A 15,226-nucleotide genomic window follows, 5' to 3' on the forward strand; every position below is an offset into this window, starting at 1 on the left:
TTGACAGTATGAAGTATATTATCTGTCCATCTCCTGCACCAAAGACAATTTCTGAACTCTAGCAGATAGTTAATATATATTTTTGAATAAACAATTATAGATCTTCCTGAGCTTAAGATGGGGTTACATCCCAATAAACCCATCATAAGTTGAAAATATCGTAAGTAAAAAATGCATTTAGTACACATAACCTGCTGAACATCATAGCTTAGCTTAACCTACAATGTGCTCGGAACACTTACATCAGCCTGCACCTGGGCAAAATCATCTAACACAAAGCCGATTTTATAATAATGTGTTGAATATCTCATGTAATTCATTGACTACTACACTCCAAATGAAAAACAGAATGGTTGTATACGTACAGAATGGTTGTAAGTATTTCACTATTTACCCTCATGATTGCAAGGCTGACTGGGAACTACAGCTAGCTGCTGCTGTCCAGTATCATAAGAGTGTATAGTACAACATATTGTTAGCCTTAAAAAAAAGACCAAACTTCAAAATTTGAAGTACAGTTTCTACTCAATGCATATCACTTTTACACCATCATAAAGTTAAAACACTGTAAGTCAAAACGTTGTAAGTTGGGGACCATCTATAGTCTGTGCCATACCTTAGAAACCTTGTAAACTATAGCCCAGAAATGTCCTCTTATAACTGAGACAGCACGGTTTTTCACAATAGATTAAAACCGCAGCACTCAAGATGCAGACTTTCTAAACCACACTGTATGTAAAATGCACCATAGATACTAAGGTCTAGGCTCTATTGCAAATAACAGATACACTGCTCAAGGGGGCTTCAATCCAGGGAACGATTTCCCAAACAGAAGGTAATGGGCCTTTGTTCATCTGATCCCACAGAGTCTAAACCCTGTCTTCAAGCCATAGAAAAAAGCAACTTCAGCATTAAGACATACATGAAATCCAGGTTTGCGGTAAAATAAAACCAGCCTTTTCTTGGCTCATGAAGGTTCCAGGGAATATGCCTGCAATGGAAAAAAGAGAAATATAAAAATCTTTTCCCTTATTTGCCCTTATTCCATATTGATTCCTCCAGTTTTAATATAGCACCTGGGCTATCTCGACTGTGAAGGAAATTGAAGATTTCAATAGCCAAGACTGTGTGTGAGTGAACTTTGTATTAGCTTAAAAATTTCCTCCTTCAAATGCCCAGGGCGGATCCAACCAGATAATATTGTTCCTTGACGCTGAACTTCAGATAAGACAGATACATATGTAACACCCTCTGGGGTCAACCACAAATTTCTTTTTTGAAATACTACTGAGGGGGCACCTGGGTGGCACAGCGGTTAAGCGTCTGCCTTCGGCTCAGGGCGTGATCCCGGCGTTCTGGGATCGAGCCCCACATCAGGCTCCTCTGCTATGAGCCTGCTTCTTCCTCTCCCACTCCCCCTGCTTGTGTTCCCTCTCTTGCTGGCTGTCTCTATCTCTGTTGAATAAATAAATAAAATCTTTAAAAAAAAAAAAAAGAAATACTACTGAGAACATATGAAAAATGTAAATCCATATCTATAAAGGCAAAAAAGAAAAACCATTAGCCATAAAACAGAAACCAGAAAGAGCTGAAAAGGTTATAGAACTAGATTATACAGTTCCCTTTAGATGAATAAAATGAAATCCAGCAATCAACAATATAAGATTCACAATACCCAGGATCCATTAAGAAAATTCCTAGGCAGGCAAAACACAGGAAAATGTGACACAAAGCAGAAAAAAAAAATCAAGCAAAAGAAACAAACTCAGAAATGACATCTAGGATGAAACAAGCAGGAAAAAAAAATACTACAAAGGTATAACAAATATTTACCATATCTTTAATAAGTAAAGGAATGCACAACAGTGGTGAGGAAAGTAGAAGATATAAAAAAGACTCAAATGGAACTTCTCAATTTTAAAAATATAGCATCTGCAATAAAAAATACTCTGGATACTATTAACAGCAGCAAATGAAAAATATATTGGCTGAGACTAACAGCAGAGTATACACAACAGAATAAATGGTCAGAACAAAAGAAACTATCCAAAATGGAAAACAGAAAAGACAACTAAAAATAAAAATGAACACAGGATCAGTGATACGTGGTTTCTTATCAAGAAGTCTACCATATGTGGAATTGGACTCCTGGGGAAAAAAAAGGGGGAGGCAAAAATAGTAGTAGAAATAGAGTCACAATTTTACCAAATTCGATGAAAACTATAAACCTACAGATTCAAGACTTTCAATGAACCTCAAGTAGAATTTTAAAACAAGATCTACACCATAGCACATTGGAATCAGATTGCTGAAAACCAATGAAAGAGAGAAAAATCTTACAAGTAAACAAAGCCAGGGGTGGGGGGGGTGATGATAAGAAGTACAGCAGATTTGTCATCAGATAATGTGCAGGTCAGGAGACAATGAAGAAACATTTTTAGATACTGAAATTAAAAAACAAAAACAATGAAGAAACATTTTTAGATACTGAAATTAAAAAACAAAAACACAATTAAACCATGTCAACCTAGAATTCTACCTACACTCAGGGAAATTATCCCTCAAAACAGAAGATGAAAAAATCAACTTTTCAAAAAAACAAAAGCTAAGAGAATTCATTACTAACAGACTCCCACTATAAGAAATGTTAAAGGAAGTTCTTTCACAGAAGGAAATACCACGTGGAAATTACAATCTATACAAAGGAACCGAAGAGTACTAAAAATGGTAAATACGTGGTAAATAAAAAACATATTTTATCACTTCAATTTCCTTTCAAATATAACTAGATGTTCAAAGCAGAAAAATAACAATGTATTATGAATTTTGTAGCTTATACAAAACAAAGCACGTGACACAGCACAAAGGATGAGAAGGGTGAAACAGAAGTATACCGTTGTAAAACTCCATAGTGATAGCTTTACATGTCTAGAAAAAAGGGAGCAAATCAGGAATGTAAGAATTTAGATATAGAATTTTACATAAAAACTTTGGAAACAAATCCAGGATCCTTAAAAAATGATTTAATTCAATACCACACTTTCAACAATGGATAGATCATCCAAACATAAAACCAATACGGAAATACTTGACTTGAACCACACATTAGACCAGATGAGGCTATTAGACATACATAGGACATTCCATCCAACAGCAGCAGAAACGCATTCTTCTCAGGTGCACGTGGAGCATTCTCCAGATCACATGTTAGGCCACAAAACAAGTCCTAATAAATTTAAGAAGAATGAAATCATACCAAGCATCTTTTCTGATCACAATGGTACAAAACTAGAAATCGATTAAAAGAAAAACTGGAAAATTCACAAACATGTAGAAATTAAACAACATAAATAAATGAAAAGATATTCCATACTCTAGGACTGGAAGAATTAATATTGTTAAAATGCCCACACCAACCAAAGCAATCTACAGATTCAGTGCAATCTCTATCAAAGCTACAATGGCATTTTTCCAGAAAAAAAAAAAAATCCTAAAATTTGTATGAAACTACAAAAGACATTGAATAGCCAAAGTAATCTTGAGAAAGAACAAAGCTGGAGGCATCACAATTCCTGATGTCAAACTACTACAAAGTTGTAGCAATCACAGCAGAATAGAATTGGAACAAGAACAGACATAAGGGTCAATGGAACAGTATAGAGAGCCCAGAAATAAACGCATGCCCATATAGTCAATTAACTTAGACAAAATAGTCAAGAATATACAATGAGGTAAGGAAAGTCTCTGCAATAAATGCTGTCGGGAAAGCTAGACAGCCATATGCAAATGAATGAACTTGCCCTCTATCTTACACCACACAAAAATCAACTCAAAATAGATGAAAGACATAAATGTTAAGATGTGAAACCATAGAGGTCCTAGGAAAAAACAAGGGTAAGCTCCTTGACATCAACCTTGGCAATAATTTTTTGAATTTGACACCAAAAGCCAAGGCAACAAAAGCAAAAAAAATAAACAAGAGGGACTACTTCAACCTAAAAGGTCTACATAGTTATCAAAACCAGCAACATGATGAAAAGACAACCTGTGGAATGGAAGAATATATTTGCAAACCTGCAAATCTAATGAAATTTGCAAATATGATTAGGGATTAACATCCAAAATATACAAGGAACTCATACAACTCGATAGCGAAAAAACAAATAATCCAATTAAAAAATAGGCGAAGAACCTGTACAAACATTTTTTCCAAAGAAGATGTACAAATGTACAAGAGGTACATGAAAGGGTACTCAGTATCCTCAATCATCAGAAAAATGCAAATCAAAACCACAACGAGATACTGCCTCACAGCTGTTAGGGTGTCTATCACCAAAAAGACAAGATATAACAAAGGTTGGTGAGAATGTGGAAAAAAAAGGAATACTTGTGGCACTGTTGGTGGAAATATAAGTTGGTTCAGCCACCACGGAAAACAGTATGGAGGTTCCTCCAGAAATTAAAAATAGAGCTACTCTATGATTCAGCAATCCTATTCTGGGTATACATCCAAAGGAAATGAAATCATTACCTCAAAGAAATATCTGTACTCCCATGTTCATAGTAGCATTATTCACAATAACCAAGGAGTGTCTGATGACAGATAAATGGATTGAGAAAATGTGATATACACACATACTCACATACACAGGAACAATTTTTAGCCTTAAAAAAAAAGAAAGAAATCCTGTCATTTGTGACAACATCAATGAATCTGGAGGGCATTATGCTAAGTGAAGTAAGCCAGACAGCAAAAGACAAATACCATATGGTATCACTTATATGTGGCATATTAAAAAAGAATGGGGCACCTGGGTGGCTCGGTCGGTTAAGCAACTGCCTTCGGCTCAAGTCATGATCCCAGGGTCCTGGGATCAAGTCCCACATTGGGCTCCCTGTTCCACAGGGAGTCTGCTTCTCCCTCTGCCCCTCCTCCCACTCATTCTCTCAATCTCTCTCTCTCAAATAAATAAATAAAATCTTAAAAAAAAAAAATGAGCTCATAGAAACAGAATACAATGGTGGCTTCCAGGGCCTGAGGGTGGGAGAAATGGGGAGAGACTGGTAGAAGGATACAAACTTTCAATTATAAGATGAACAAAGTCTACGTATAACATGGTAACGATAGTTGATAATATTGTGTAACTGAAATTTGTTAAGGGAGTAGGAAGTAAGTGTTCTCACCAAAACAAAACAAGATAAATATGTGAGGTGATGGACGTGTTAATTAACTGGATTATAGGTTGGAATCATGATGGTTTTAGTGCATTATTTTCTCAAATGTAAGAATCAAATTCCAAGATGCCTGCTGTGTAATATATGTCAAATCAAAGTAAACTCATTTTCTAGTTAATATAATAACTGAAAAAGAGAAATATACAGAAGTCATCCAGAAATTTTTGAGCACTTACTATGTTCCAGGTACTATTATGAGCACCAAAGATCATCAAAACAGACAGAAAAAAATTCCTACTCTCAAAAAATTCACAGTCTGGGAACTAAAACTATAAAAATCTGAGAAAAAAATCTTTGGGGGAAAGCTTCATGACATCGGATACGGCAATAATTTCTTGGATATGACAATGAAGATACAGGCAAGAAAAAGAAAAATAGACAAATTGAAATTCACGAAAATTTAAAACTTTTGTGCATCAAAGGACACTTTCAACAGAGTATAATTCACAGAAGAAAATATTTGCAATCACATAGCTGATAAGGTATAACTATTCAGAATATATGAAGAATTTCTACAACTCAACAGTAACTACCCAATTCAAAAATGGGCAAAAGATAAGTATGTGAATAGCTATTTCTTCAAAAAAGATATGTAAAGGGCCAATAAATACATGAAAAGATGCTCAGCACCATTAGTCTTTAGGGAAATGCAAATCCAAATCACAAAAAGAGATGCCATTCCACATCACTGGGATGGAATGCTGTGCATTGTTGGTAGGAATGTAAAACAGTGCAGATCCTGTAAAAAACATGAGCAATACTCAAATAATCTAAAATAGAATTACAATTTGAGCCAGCAATTCCACTTCTGGGTACATACACAAAAGAACTGAAATCAGGAACCAAAGTAGATATTTATACACCGATGTTCATAGCAGCACTGTTCACAATAGCCAAAAGGCAGAAATAACCCAAATGCCTATCCATAGATGAATGGATAAACAAAATATAGGGTATACGTACCCTGGAATATTATTCAACCTTAGAAAGGAATGATATCTGACACATGCTATAACATAAATGAACCTTGCACATTGCGCTAAGTGAAATAAGCCAGACATAAGAGAACAAATATTATATGATTCCATGTAGATGAGGTACCTAAAAAAGTCAAATTCACAGAGATAGAAAGTAGAACAGTGTTACCAGGGAATGAAGGGAGAAAAGAATGAGAAGTTATTTTTTAATAGAGGATAATGAAAAGGTTCTGGATATTGACAGAGGAGATGGTTGCAAAACAAGGTGTATTTACATAATGCCACTGACTTTGGAATGTCTTTGGAATCCATGGAAGATGAGTTTACATTATTTACTAAAACTAAACATACACCTACCCTATTATCCATCATATTCATTCCTAGATGTATATCCAACACAGATGTTTACATATTCTCACCAAAAGACAAGTACAAGATTGTTCATGTCCTGGGGGCGCCTGGGTGGCTCAGTCGTTAAGCGTCTGCCTTCGGCTCAGGGTGTGATCCCGGCGTTCTGGGATCAAGCCCCACATCAGGCTCCTCCACTGGGAGCCTGCTTCGTCCTCTCCCACTCCCCCTGCTTGTGTTCCCTCTCTCGCTGGCTGTCTCTATCGAACAAATAAATAAAATCTTTAAAAAGAAAAAGATTGTTCATGTCCTCACTATTTCTAATAGCTAAAAACTGAAAATATCTAAATGTCTACTGACAAAACAAATACATTTTGGTATGATTATCAATGGAATTCCATACAGCTATGAGAATGAACAAGCTAAAATATGTGATAATAAGGATGAAGACCCTAAACATAATCTTGAACAAAAGATATCAGACACAACAGAGTACATATTGTGTGATTCCATTCACATAAAGTTCACAAACAGGCCAAGGTAATCTATGTGTTAGAGCAATGAGTAGTAGTTATCTTTTGGAGGGAGGTCAGGACTGTAAGGGGGATGGGGAGCCTTTGAGATGTCGGTGTACTACAAGGCTTAGGGGGTTGGTTGCAGGAGTATGGTTCACTTTATCAAAATTTATCGAGCTAAAGCCTTATATACTAAACACATGTTAAACTCTAATCAAATATTACTTTAAAATAAAACTAAGATGAAGAACAGGGAAAAAGGAATTGAGAATATTTACTACCAGAAAGGTAGTAGGTAATTTGGGCCAAACCTCTTAATGAGGAAAAGAAAAAGTGAGCAAATTTTTCATTAATGCACAGACTTCCACTTTCTGATCCAAGGGGTAAAGAGCTTCGAAGTTGTCATTCCCATCCTCACGACAAGAACAAAGCTGATAAGCTGGAAGCCATTGAAAAGCAACAACTCGGGGCGCCTGGGTGGCACAGTGGTTAAGCGTCTGCCTTCGGCTCGGGGCGTGATCCCGGCGTTGTGGGATCGAGCCCCACATCAGGCTCTTCTGCTATGAGCCTGCTTCTTCCTCTCCCACTCCCCCTGCTTGTGTTCCCTCTCTCGCTGGCTGTCTCTATCTCTGTCGAATAAATAAATAAAATCTTAAAAAAAAAAAAAAAAGAAAAGCAACAACTCTTCTTATACATCAGAGAAGAAAGGTCACAGCGAAAACTGCTGCCCCAAAACCTAGAGTGAAAGACAGCTAATGTAATGGTTAATTCTACATGTTGACTTGACCAGGCAATCAGGTGCTCTGACACTTGGTCAAACAGTATATGAGTGTTTCCGGAAAATATTAACATTTGAACTGGTAGACTGAGTAACGTGGATTGCCCTCCCTAATGGGATAGGCCCCATCCAGTCAATTGAAGACCCGAATAGAATAATTATTCATATAATAAATCACATCAACTGGCTAAAAAAGAAAATCACATAATTTTATCAATAGATGCATAAAAAGCATTTGAGAAAATCCAACACCCGTTCATAATAAAAAATTCTCAGTAAACTAGGAAAAGAGAACTGCCTCAACTTCATAAAGAATAGCTATAGAAAACCCACAGATACCAAGGAACTTAATCATAAGAAACCAGAAGCTTCCCTGCTAAGATTAGGGACAAGGCAAGTTGTCCCTTATCTCAGCTCTTTTCAACATTGTACCAGAAAGCCTAGTTAATGCAATAAAACAAGAAATTAAATAAAGAGTATACAGATTGGGAAGAAAAACATAAAACCTTCTTTGTTCACTGATGACATTATTTGTCTATTTAAAAATTGAAGAGGGACACCAGGGCGTTTAGTCGGTTAAGCAGCTGCCTTTGGCTCAGGTCGTGATCCCAGGATCCTAGGATCAAGTCCTGTAGTGGGCTCCTTGTCAGCAGGGAGCCTGCTTCTCCCTCTGCCTGCCACTCCCCCTGCTTGAGTGCATTCTCTCTCTCTCTCTCTGACAAATAAATGATAAATAAAATCTTTGAAAAAAAATTCAAAGGACAAAAAAAAAAAAAAAACCCCTCTTGGAACTACTAAGTGGTCAATAGCGAGGTTTCAGAAAACAAGGTTAATATACAAAAGTCAATCATTTTCCTACAGAAGAGCAATGAACAATTGGACAAACACATTCCAACTTCAAAATTCACCATGAAGCTACAGCAATCAAGACAGTGTGGCTCTGATGAAAGAATAGACAAGTATATCAAGGAAACAGAATAGTGAGCATAGAAATATATGCACACAAATACAGTCCACTTATTTTTGACAAAGGAGCAAAGGCAATACAGTAAAAAAAAAAAATAGTCTTTTTAAAAAATGGTGCTGCAACAACAGGACACACACACACACACACACACACACACAAAATGATGTAGACATAGATTAGACACCCTTTACAAAAATGAACTTAAATGTAAAGTGTAAAACTATGAACCTCCTAGAAGATAACATAGAAGAAAATCTAGATAATGTTGGGTTTGGCAATGACATTTTAGGCACAACAGTAAAAGCACATTGCATGGCATAATTAAGCTGAACTTCATTAAAATCAAAACCATATGCTGCGCAAAAGACATTGTCAAGAAAATAAGAAGACAAGCCACAGACTGGGAGAAAAATCCTTGCAAAAGATTTGTCTCATTAAGGACTATTATCCAAAATATACAAAAACTTTTGAACCTCAACAAAAAGAGAATAACAATGCAATTTAAATGCTGTCAAGGCTATGAGGCAATAGGAACTCTCTTTTTGACGCATTCTGTCATTTATAGTAGGAATGCAAAATGATATAGCCAGTTTAGAAGACAATATGCGGGCGCCTGGGTGGCTCAGTCGGTTAAGAGTCTGCCTTCCGCACAGGTCATGATCCCAGGGTCCTGGGATCGAGCCCCACATCGGGCTCCCTGCCGAGCAGGGAGCCTGCTTTTCCCTCGCCCTCTCCCTGTGGCTTCCCCTGCTTGTGCTCTCTCTCTCTGTCAAATAAATAACTAAAAAAAAAAAAAAAAAAAAGAAGACCGTTTGGCAGTTTCTTACAAAACTAAACATATTTTTATCCTATAATCTTCAGTATTTACCAAATGAGTTGAAAACATGGTCACACAAAAACTTGCACATAGATTACGTACAGCAGCTTTATTCATAATTGCCCAAGTGCAGAAGCAACCAAGATGTCCTTCGGTAGGTACATGGATAAGTAAACATGGTACATCCATACAATGGAAAATCATTCAGCACTGAAAAAGTAACCTGAAAGTATATGTAAGAGGAAAATTAAATGCATATTACTAAATGAAAGAAATCCATCTGAAAAGGCCACATACTATATGATTCCAACTACGTGACATTTTGGAAAAGGGCAAAACTATGGAGACAGTAAAAAGATCAATGGTGGCCAGGAGTTAGTGGAGAACGAGGATAAACAGGTGGAGCACAGGATTTTTAGGACAGTAAAACAGTTTTCCATGGTGTCATTAATGCTGGATATGTGTCATTATACATGTCCAAACCCATACAATATATAACACCAAGGGTGAACTGTAATGTAAACTATGGACTTTGGGTGATTAATGATGTGTCAATGTAGGTTTGTTGACTATAATTTATGAACCATTCTGATGGGGGATATTGATAGGGAGGTCCTGGCATGGGTTGGGGGTGGTGTTATATGGGAAATCTCTGTGCCTTCCTCTTAATTTTGTTAAGAACCTAAAACTACTTACTCTAAAAATTAAAGTCTTTTTTTTTATTGAAACACACACACACACACACACAAACCCACAACTAAAAATAAAAGAAAAAACTTGAAAGCAGCCAGAGAGAAATGATGCATTACTTATAGAGGAACCCCACCTGGAATTACAGTCAATTATGAGACATGGAAGATAACCCTATTCCATGGAGGCCAGAAGGAAGTAGCACAATATTTTTTAAGTGCTGCAAAAAAAAGAATTGTCAATATCAAGGAAAATTTGTCTCACTTTAGTCCCACAATAGTCTGACACCAGATACGTAGGTTTTTCCACTCCAAGCAATTCTCCAATTCCCAGCAGATACCAACCAGGTATCCTACAATTTAATTCAGTTCTAACACTAATTGCCTACAGTTAGCACAGCCCCCACAGGTTAAGGGCTCAGTCCCACATGATGTCTCCCTCACTTCTCTGTTTAACATACCAGTCCCAGGTTGTCACCTGTATTTCTGATCAACAAGCTACAAATCAGGGGTTCCTATGACCCCCCCCAAGTTTGATAATTTCTATACTAGTGAAAACAGTCCTCACAAACAAACGGAAAATGAAGACATTTTCAGACAAACAAAAGCTGAGAATCTTGTCACCAGCAAATCTACACTACAGAAAATTCAAAAGTGTGTTCTTCATGCAGAAATAAAGGTTCCAGAACAGCAATGATAGTCTCGTTATTTAGAATTAAAATACATAATAATAGCATACACATTAAGAGAGAAATAACTAGAGACAACACATTCTAATGTCTTTACATTATAAAGTGGGTAAAAGTACAAGAAAGAATTAGTTGTTGAAAAATCACAGACGAATGTTATAAACTCTTGAACATCCAGTAAAAGTGTGTATCTCTCAAGCTAAGAGAAGAAAGGAAATAGACACTCCAACATTCCAAAAGAAGGCAATATTGCTTACAAATAGCAAAGCAAATAATTCTTTAACACAGGCAATAAAAGGCTGAGAGAGCAACCTAGCCTAACCGCTACTAAAACAGAATAAAAAACTAGAAACCCACTATCATATCTGGAAAAAGGGGAAACAAACACAACTAAAACAGAAAGCTAAAATAATTATGTGTTACAATAGTACAAGAATGAATGGATAGCACAATGTAACCAATAATAACCTGAAAATAAAACTCATCATTGCATTCTCCAACATTGGGCAAAATCTACTGATACTGAGGTGAAGTTTTTGTGAATCCATAGTGAAAATTTGTAATGACTGAAAACCTGTTTAAGATTTCAAGGATGGAAATCAGCTTGATTGAAAAAAAAAAACAAAACCCAGTCCTGCCATTTTCAGACTGGGAAGTAAATACAGATTAAAACCACCTGAAAAGTTAATAAGAGACACTGTTGCTCCCAAGGCAGTGTAGCAGTTATAAAATGTCCCCTCTTTGAGTGACTATTGCTTTCTCACTGATGACAACCCCAGATCCTCTCAGTTGTACCCATTTACTTCTAGGGAGGCCTAACTGCCAAACTACCTTCATCTCATGCCAGCACCCCACCCTGGCTAAACCCACTTCTTCCTATCTTGCATTAGAAACAACAAGCTATTCAGAAGTTGTCCCTGCTTTTCTTAGACTCCCTCCGAATCCTTCACCTGGGGCCTAACCTTGCAAAGTCTCTTCTCCTCCTCCATCATTCCTGTAGAGCTCACCCCCTCCCTGAAAGTCAGCAGACCTGATTTTGTCAGACTCTAGGTTTGTCCCTGCAAGACTCTAGCTGATTCGTTTCTAGTAACTTTTTTTAAAAAAAGACAATGCAGTCAATGAAACTGAGCCATTCTCCTACACCATACACAAAGATAAATTCAAACATGGATGAAAGACCTAGATGTGAAATAGGAATCCATCAAAATCCTAGAGGAGAACACAGGCAGCAACCTCTTCAACCTCAGCCGCAGGAACTTCTTGCTAGACACGTCTCCAAAGACAAAGGAAACAAAAGCAAAAATGAACTCTTAGGACTTCATCAAGATAAAAAGCTTCTGCACAGCAAAGAAAACAGTCAACAAAACTAAAAGACAACCTTTGGAATGGGAGAAGATATTTGCAAATGACATATCAAATAAAGGGCTAGAATCCAAGGTTTATAAAGAACTTATCAAACTCAACACCCAGAAAACAAATAATCCAGTCAAGAAATGGGCAGAAGACATGAGCAGACATTTCTCCAAAGAAGACATACAAATGAACGACAGACACATACAAAAATGCTCCACATCACTTGGCATCAGGGAAATACAGATCAAAACCACAATGAGATACCACCTCATGCCAGTTAGAATGGCTAAAATTAGCAAGTCAGGAAGCAGCAACAAATGTTGGTGAGGATGTGGAGAAAGGGCAACCCTCTGACACTGTTGGTGGGAATGCAAGCTGGTATGTCCAGCCACTCTGGAAAACAGTATGGCGGTTCTCTAGAAGTTAAAAATAGAGCTACCCTGCAAGCCAGCAATGGCACTACTAGGTATTTACCCCAAAGATACAGATGTAGTGAAACGAAGGGGCACCTGCACCCCAGTGCTCATATCAGCATAGTCGAACTGTGGAAGGAGCCGAGATGTCCTTCAACAGAAGAATGGATAAAGAAGATGTGGTTCATATATACAATGGAATATTACTCAGTCATCAGAAAGGATGAATATTTACCATTTACATCGACATGGATGGAACTGAGGGTATTATGCTAAGTGAAGTAAGCCAATCAGAGAAAGACAAGTATCATATGGTTTCACTCATATGTGGAATATAAGAAACAGTGCAGAGGATCATAAGGGAAGGGAGGGAAAACTGAATGGGAAGAAATCAGAGAGGAAGACAAACCATGAGAGACTCTTAACTCTAGGAAACAAACTGAGGGTTGTGGAAGGGCAGGTGGGTGGGGTGATGGGGTAGCCAGGTAATGGGCAGTAAGGAGGGCACGTGATGAGATCAGCACTGGGTGTTATATGCAACTGATGAATTATTGAACACTACATCTGAAACTATGATGTCCCATATGTTGGCTAATTGAATTCAAATAAAAATTTTTTAAAAGACAATGTAGTCTTTATATGCTAAATGTATTCAATGTATAAGGCTGCCCGCATTCTGAGACAATGTTGTCTTCCTCTTTGAGAGACTTAGAATGTCTTATAGTTTATGAAATAAGGGTGACACTTTTTACTTTTCTAAGCAACAGTGCTAAAAACAAAAATGTGGCTGTCTTATTTAGGCCACAACTGTCGTTTCAATGTGTGTGAGTCACTGCTATATAAGGGAACAAAATAAAGAGGAAAAAAGGGGGGGAATAATGTGATGTGTAAAGGGCATTAGGACAGTTTAGAGGGTAAATGCTTTTAAATATCACTCCCATCATTCACCAAATCAAATTCCAATTAAATGTATTTCTTCTAAACCTATATTTTAAAAATCAAACCACTGAAAAAGAGAACACGGCTAAAACTGATTATCAAAACAGTAATGGATAAGCACTTTCCAAGCCTTGAAGCCTAGAAAGAAATCACTAATTTTTGTTAATTTCAGCTTGTAGAAGAGGATAATTTTATTACTTGCCAGGCCTGGTTCTCAATGAAAGGTATCTCCAAGGACAAAATTTTCTGGAACAGTATCTGGGGTTATGACTCCTATGGCCAAGTGAGGATCTCCAAGGAGGAGAGAGGCTTGCTGTGCCTGAACTCCTTCAGTACTTGGGGACCACTGACCTACAACCATCTGTACTGGCCACTGCCTCTGAAAGCTAGACTTTTGCATGCAGGCCACAGTGACCCTGTTTAGAGGGAGGCCTTTCAGAGCAATCGAGCAGGCTCTACTCACAGGATGGATATTCTGGAGATATCTTAGACGTCCTAAGAATGATGAAGAAAGTACTAAAAGGGTCACCCGTAGACTGGTCTAATAAAGTCTCAGAGCTAGAAATTCAGACGATAAATTCTTGAACTAATTACTTAGGTGCCAGCACTCACGTGGTAACAGTGTTGAAGCCACAGGCCTTCAGCTTCATCAAGCGGTCCCTCCAGTACTCCCTGGGCACCCGGAAATAGTGAATAGTACCTGCTATGATCAGGAAAGGAGAGCCATCTAGTGTGAAGCTTGAGCCTTCAACATTCAGACCCACTTTGCGATTCATCATGTGGGAGGGAGTCAGGAAAACTTGATTCATCCTGCAAGGGCAAAGAAGGTGTGGGAAGTCGAAAAGAGGTTATTAGCCACGTGGCACACAGTTTGGGCAAATCAGAAAGGCCTTTCCTTCAGGGGCGCTAGGCACACCTCCAGTGCAGAGATAAACTTCTCAACCCTTTCCAAACATACCTGGGTTTGAGGTCTCCTCCAAACTGAGCTGTTCCCAATAACCCTGAAGACAGGTACAGGATGCCCACAGGTCTCAGCAAGAAGGTCACCATGCTAAACAAAGAAGACAGAACCAAAGTCTCCTCGGAGGCAGAGAAGGAGGTGGGAGCTGAGCGAGGCCTTGCCTGTGGAGGTGGGCGAGGAGCAGAGAGGTGACCTCCCTGGTGGCAGGATTCGGCATAGCTGTCCCTTGCCTTCCGCACCACCCGGATTCACAACAGATTGGAGGGAGGGCAGCTGCCCTGAAGAACCACTTGCTGGTTAACCCGGTTTTCTGACACCACTTACATGTTAGAGAAGATCAAGACTCAGTCGAGTAAATTTCACAGAATAAAAAATAATCTCTGGGAAATTTTTGGGAGACCTTTTACTACTAAGGAATGAGCCCTAATAATTTGCGGCTTAGCAGAGAACACTCGCTAGAATGTAGAAGGACTTTCTCTGTAGCCCGGTCCCAATTTCTATGCCCACCCCAATTTTCTACTTCTCTGCTACTGTAGGATACCATC

At 38.0% G+C, this 15,226-nt stretch overlaps 1 protein-coding gene across 1 annotated transcript in view; it reads right to left on the bottom strand.

Moving 5' to 3' along the window:
- Positions 1-14,805, bottom strand: part of LOC123787894 (beta-galactosidase-1-like protein 2) — a 56,428-nt gene extending 41,623 nt beyond the window's left edge. Inside the window, exons 1-3 of the mRNA XM_045790843.2 lie at positions 14,679-14,805; positions 14,333-14,530; positions 923-991 (exon numbers count right to left, since the gene is read on the bottom strand). Of these exons, the coding sequence (XP_045646799.2) occupies positions 923-991; positions 14,333-14,530; positions 14,679-14,770 (359 nt within the window). The 5' untranslated portion in view covers positions 14,771-14,805. The remainder of the gene's footprint in view (positions 1-922; positions 992-14,332; positions 14,531-14,678) is intronic.
- Between the last annotated feature and the right edge of the window lie 421 nt (positions 14,806-15,226).

Source organism: Ursus americanus, chromosome 16 (assembly GCF_024610735.1).
Source record: "Ursus americanus isolate L20-20 chromosome 16, mUrsAme1.1.p, whole genome shotgun sequence".
In the NCBI taxonomy this organism is placed as follows: Eukaryota; Metazoa; Chordata; class Mammalia; order Carnivora; family Ursidae; genus Ursus; species Ursus americanus.